The 6,565-nt window shown below is 48.8% G+C and overlaps 1 protein-coding gene across 1 annotated transcript; it reads left to right on the top strand.

The window, feature by feature from the left end:
• The first annotated feature begins 4,071 nt into the window (after positions 1 to 4,071).
• Positions 4,072 to 5,113, top strand: OR2AT4 (olfactory receptor family 2 subfamily AT member 4). The gene is given in 2 exon segments (XM_067751809.1): positions 4,072 to 4,477; positions 4,480 to 5,113. Coding segments are annotated over 2 exon segments (963 nt in total). The 3' UTR covers positions 5,037 to 5,113.
• The last annotated feature ends 1,452 nt before the right edge of the window (positions 5,114 to 6,565 follow it).

Here is a 6,565-nt window from a genome sequence, read left to right as displayed (position 1 = left end):
GCCCTGGGAGCTGGAGGAAGATAGTCACGGAAGGCTCCCTGGAGGAGGTTGGACTTGGAGTTATAAGGCATCTAAGAAACAGTGAGAGTAAGAGAGGGCAAGTGAGTGAGAGGGAGTGAAGATTTGGGAACCTGAGTGGCTCTCTGCTCTGTCACACTTGTTCCTCTAGCTTCAAAACACTTGAAGTGTCCCCACACCCCCATCCCCTGGCCAACAGCACAGCACTTTACAGTTATATAGAGATTTTTCACAACCTTTGTCTCATTTGTGTGGTTGGTTGGCTCAGAGGCTAGACTGAGAGTTAGCAAATCTGAGACCTCCATCTTGCCTTGTCCTCGGCCTGCTGTGTGACCTGGGCAATTCCTTTCACCTCTGAGCCTTTGTTTCCTCACCTGTCACGTGGGGCTGTGAACTGTTGCTCAATAGGTGGGAAAACCTCCATAGACCACAGAGTTCTGTGCCCCAGTGAAGACTATTAATCTTGTTGTTCTAATATCAGCCAAGCCCAGAGGTAGCTGCTAGCCAGCCACTTGGGAGTCCTCAGAAAAGCATTACACAGGGCCCTGTTAGAAAGGGACCTCAGGGGAAAGGACCCAGCAGGTTAGGGACAGGAGGGCCTGGGGGTTTAATGGAACCAGTCTCAGCCCCAACCTGTCCTCCCCACTGAGGCAGCGCTGGCTTGGGGAGAAGAAGGGGCAGCTGGAGTGGCCTGGGTCGCAGGTGAGCTGAGCCCCCCCTTATGTAGGCATGATGACTGCAAAGGAAGTGCCCAGAGCCTGTCAGAGCCCAAGGAGGGACAGGGTTCTGGAAGGGCACAGTTTAAGGGGACAGGCAATTAGGGACCGTCACCCCACTATGAGAGGGGCCCTACGAGAAGGGAGATGGGCTAAAATCTTTCTGCCCCAATTTACAGCATTGCAGGCTGGCTGCTGACTCACTAACTGTGTGACTTTGGCCAGGCATAGCCCCTCTCTGAGCCTCTTCCTCCGTATCAGCCACAATAGGGGAGCAAGACCAGAAGCTTTCCACAGGGTGAAGTGTGTGATTCCGCAGGAATGCTGGAGGGAAAGCCCTGAGGTCGTCAGGACAGCTCTGTGGAAACACGAAGAAGCCAGGCGCTGGGCCACACTGAGATCCTGGTTTTATAGGAAAGGAGTCAGGGTCAGTCTCCAGCCCCAAGGAATCCTCAGGCTGGTGAGGGATACAAGAATGATGTGGGCTGCCAGACAGGGAAGCTTCAGCGCCGCTCCCGTGGTGGACCCTTGGGAGACCTGGCAGGGAGCCTGGAGTCTGACTTCCAGCTCCTTGTGTGACCTTGACTGAGCAAGTCACTCCCTTCTCTGAGTTATTTTATTTGAAAAATGGGAGGAGGGCTGTGGGGATTGGACTACGTTGCTTGCTTTTCAGGACGCTTCTGGCTCTGATGTTCTGGGATTGCCCCGCAGACCTTGGAAAACCTGCTTACATGGGCCCAGCCAGTGGAGGGGACAGCATCTCAGAATTGCAGCAGCTTCCCTGGAAATGTGCATTCTGTCAATTTAGATGTTAAAAGAAAAGAGAAGAAAAATCCCTGCTGACTAGTCCATTATGGGGAAAAGTTCAGTTTAACTCAGGTTAACCCTTTCATTAATTAATTCATTTATTAAAAAAATATTTTGAGGGTTTATTATGAGCCAGGTACCAGGTGCCTGGTGCCTGTGCTCTAGAGCCCGTGAGCCACAACCACTGAAACTGTAGTTGTAGGGTTTTTTTTTTTTTTTTTTTTTGCCACTCTCTCACTTTGTCCCAGCTTACCCTTCCCCCTCCCTGTGTCCTCAAGTCCATTCTTTATGTCTACATTTTTATTCCTGGCCTGCCCCTAGGTTCTTCAGAACCATTTTTTTTTTAAGATTCCATATATATGTGTTAGCATACGGTATTTGTTTTTCTCTTTCTGACTTACTTCACTCTGTATGACAGACTCTAGGTCCATCCTCACTACAAATAATTCAATTTTGTTTCTTTTTATGGCTGAGTAGTATTCCATTGTGTATATGTGCCACAACTACCAGGCACCAGGTATACAACCGCTCTGCTCAGGACACGGGACCTGATTGTCATGACTTTTTTCCATGCAGATGTGCCCAGTCCACCTCTTCCTTAAGTCATTTCTTGAAAAGAGCATTCTTTTTCTAGCCTTGTAGTGCCTCTATTTAGTAACCAGACCATCTGAAACTGTTTGAAAACGCCCTCAGAACCAAACAGAAATCCATAACTGTCTCTGACATCAGCCTAAGAAATGGAGAGAGGAAAGTAAAACTTTTGGCCTATTTTTTCCCCAGGTGGAAACCAGAGCTTCCAAATCCTCCAGGTGGCCTGGCTTGGTGGAAAGAGTCCAAGACCAGAGCCTGAGGCCTGGTTTCCAGGACCAAGTCTGGTACAGACCAGCTGTTGACCCGGGGACAGCTGCCCATCCCCATCCCGGCCTGACTTGTCTTTTTTTTTTTTTTGGCCTCCCAGCTTTCGGGATCTTAGTTCCTCAACCAGGGATTGAACCCGCGCCCCGTGAAATGGAAGCTCAGAGTCCTAACCACTGGACCACCAGGGAATTCCCCGGCCTGACTTTTCGTCTGTGAAAGAAAGGGTCAGGGACTCAACTATCTGCAGGCCATTTCCACGCTTACGTATTCTGTGGCGTGAGAGGGTTTGTTAGAAGAGGGAGAAGCTGGAGGTGGTCCTGGAAAACCAAGTGGATCTGCTGCAGGGGTCCCTGGGGCAGGGAGGCAGTGATCTGAACATCAACATAACCTGGCCCTGGATCACTTAGTCAAGGTGAAGTTCGAGTCAACACTTCCCTCAGCTCAGTTCTGGGGGTTGGAAAGTCTCACTGCGGGGGTCTTGTGCTGCCGTGCACGCAGAGTAACCTTCTTCAACAGCCTCCTGGGAGCGGAGTTACTCTCTGAAGAGTGCTTGGTCTTCTCTCCTGACACTGGTTCTGAGACTTTTCAGTTCTCTGTGATGCCCTCTGAGCTGGGGCCCAGAGCAGTGGGCATGAAGTGGCTTAACAGTGACACCCGCTGAGCTGCAGCAGCCAGGAGGGGGAAGACCATGGAGTGACCCAGGAAGTGCCCTGGAGTTTGTTTTTTCCCACCAGGGGGAGAATCTATCTTCCACTTGGATTCCTTTCGGGAAATGACTCCTTCTACCAAAGGCATATACAATGCCTCTGCCCTCGCAAGGTGACTGGCATCTCAGTTTGCCGGGGACTAAGGGATTTCCTGGGACATGGGGCTTGCAGTGCTAAAACCAGGCAGTTCTGGGCAAATCAGGATGATTGGTCTCTGGATAAGACAAATAGACAGGATACAAGGACCCAGGTTAGACTGAGACAGAGTCCCAGCAGCAGCTGCACAGAAAGGGGAGCTGCTCCTGTCTGAAGCAGACTGCATTCTGTAGCAGGCCTTGGGGGGAAGCAGCTCTTCCTATCAATAAGATATCATAGAAAGGGAATCCTCCACAATCTGATTGATGTAGTTCATTTATGTCACTTTTTTTTTTTAAAGAACCAATGGATCTAGGGTCAGAAGTTTGCTTAAGGGTTTTTAATCTAGCTCCTATCTAAATATTAAACCTCCTGTGCACCATTTCAGCTCAAAAGACCCCAGCTTTGCCTACCTCTAGTTATAAGGAATTCACGCATTCTCAAGCCAGTCTTTTCCTTATGGGATAGTTCTAATTGTAAGAAGCTTATTCCATATGTGGGGCTCTCTGGGTCCCTGGAGCTGCTAATACTGGCCCCAGTTCTTTGTAAGTGTTGTACCTGTCCCATGACAGCCCTTCAGGTGTTTATGTTCACCCCTCTTGCCCACCAGACAGGACCAGCTTTTTAACCATTGCTCATTAGACAACTCACTATTCTGAGCATCTTAGTTGTGCAATGAAATTCCAGGCACAAAGAAACAGTTAGGATTGAGATCCATGGCTGGAAACAAAAAGATGCATGTTCTAGTTAATGTTTCCCTGGTTGTTCTGGTTTCCAGATATGTACTGATGTTTCCAGTGTCTGTCTGCAAATAACCAGCCCTGACCCCTATGGAAGCCACCTGTAATGGATCAAAGGACTCCTCACCTGTGTTCTACCTGGTGGACATCCCCTCTCTGCTTGAATCCCTCTTCCTCCTTGTCTTCTTGATTTTCCTCTTAATCTCTCTGCTTATTCTGGTGGGAAATGAGCTGATCCTTGTGTCTGTGGTGGCAGAGTCCAGCCTCCACAAGCCCATGTACTTCTTCCTGATCAACCTCTCAGCCCTGGACATCCTCTCTACTACAACCACTGTCCCCAAGATGCTGTCCCTATTCTTGCTTGGGGACCAGTACCTCAGCTTCTCTGCTTGCTTCCTGCAGATGTACCTATTCCATGGACTTAACTGCTCTGAAGCCTTCATCCTGGTGGTCATGGCCTATGACTGCTATGTGGCTATCTGCCGCCCACTGCACTACTTGCCCTCATGACCCCACAGACCAGTGCTGCACTGGCAACCAGTGCCTGGCTCACTCCCCTCCTTCTGCCCATCCCAGCAGTGCTGCAGACCTTCCACATGGCTTTTGACAACACTGTTCACATCTACCACTGCTTCTGTGACCACTTGGCTGCGGTCCAGGCCTCCTGCTCTGACACCATGCCCCAGACCTTCATGGGCTTCTGCATCGCCATGGTGGTGTCCTTCCTGCCCCTTCTCCTGGTGCTTCTTTCCTATGCCCACATCCTGGCCTCAGTGTTTCACGTCAGCTCCCGAGAAGGACGCTCAAAAGCCTTCTCCACCTGCAGCTCCCACCTCCTGGTTGGCACCTACTACTCATCCATTGCCATAGCCTATGTGGCCTACAGGGCTGACCTACCCCTCGACTTCCACATCATGGGCAACGTGGTGCATGCTATTCTCGCACCTGTCCTCAATGCTCTCATCTACACGCTGAGGAACAAGGATGTCAAAGCAGCCATCACCAAAATGGCATGTCCCCAGGGCCCAGGGAATTCTGGGACCCTTGATCCTTAGATGCAAATAATTCAGCTCCCTGGACACCAATGACAGCGCCCAGCACAGAATAAACACAATAAATATTTTTAAATGAATTAAAGCAACCCAAATTGACTTCATTCAGTTGAGCAGACAGCTAAAACCCGGTCCTCAAATACCGGATCAAGAGGTCTTCCCACTGGTGCTATAGAATGATTGGTTTTCACAGTTTTCATCAGTCATTAATGTGATGAATAAAATTTGATCATCCAATCATTTATATTTAAAGTCTTTACTAGGACTGCTAGAGACAGAAATAAGCCAGACATAGTTGCTGCCCTCAGGTATCCATAGTTTAACTGGGGAGTCAGACCCAGAGAAATAATATAAGGTGCTAGGACAGAGAGAAGCAAAGGGGGCCGTGGGAGCCACGAAGTTAGCATTTGATTGAATGTTAAAATTTTCTCCTGTAAGTTTTTATATTTTTGGCATTGGTATCACTTGTTTGTTAGCAAATACTCATGTATCAACAATATAGATGGGTGGGAGGCTGGAAATGTTTGCATAAGAAAACCACTAGCTGCTCCAATCGGGAGCGGTAATAAGGTCCATGTTCCCATCCAATGGGATGGATCCATTTTCAGCTTGGATGCCCATTAAAAAGTGATGCTTCCTGCCAAGAACCAGTGGGTGGAAGTTACAGTGGTTCCACCCACCATTACCCACAGTGACCTATTTGGGGGAATTTGTACTTGCAGTCCTGACAATTCTGGCCTCTGTGGATTAAGCAGTCCGGATTCACCAGGAGACACAGTAAATCTCACTAAATTTAAAGCTACAGCTTCTGCCTGGTCATTTTAAGCCCACTGTGCAAGCAGATCAGCAGTCAGAAAAAGGAGTTACCATATTTAGAAGGGCAATTGACCGTGATCTTCAGGAGGAAGTAAAGCCACTCTTACATAATGGGGGCTGGGAGGTCAGCATTCAGGCAAGTGAGCATTTCTGGTTTCTGGCTTTAACTCTTAGTGGACAATTAAAGCAACTATAGCTTGATGAGGCAGAGTAACCAGGGGCTCAGAACTGTCAGGGATGAGGGTCTGGGTCATGCTAGGAGGGAATCCATCTAGACCCACTGAAGGGAAAGGGGAAGGGAATCTAGAATGGGTGGCAGAGGAGAGGGATGATGAAGTGTCACTTGCAGCCTTGGGACTGACTGCAGCAGCGAGGGCAGTCGTTAATCCAACTAACCCTTCTCTTATAAATTTCCCTTGAAACTGTGACTAATCAGAATCCTGGAAACCCTATGTCCAAATGGAGTGAACTTGTGAAAAGTGAATGAATCCGAGAGGTTCAAGGGATAGACTATAGTAGACACAGTTAGTGGTCTTCCCTCTGGCAGCTGAGTGTTGACTGCTAATAACTCACACACGTATACCCTAAGACAGAGGCATAATGGCCCTGACCCTTGTTGCTTTCCTTCCAGGGGGAAAGGGAGAAAGAGAGTAACTTTATAAGCAGAAAAAACCAACTACTGGGTACTAAGCAGTCTAAGCTTAGATGCCAGCTGT

The sequence above is a fragment of the Pseudorca crassidens genome, chromosome 9, assembly GCF_039906515.1.
Source record: "Pseudorca crassidens isolate mPseCra1 chromosome 9, mPseCra1.hap1, whole genome shotgun sequence".
In the NCBI taxonomy this organism is placed as follows: Eukaryota; Metazoa; Chordata; class Mammalia; order Artiodactyla; family Delphinidae; genus Pseudorca; species Pseudorca crassidens.
The sequence above is the reverse complement of the archived record's forward strand: the minus strand, read 5'-3'. Positions and strand labels throughout refer to the sequence as shown.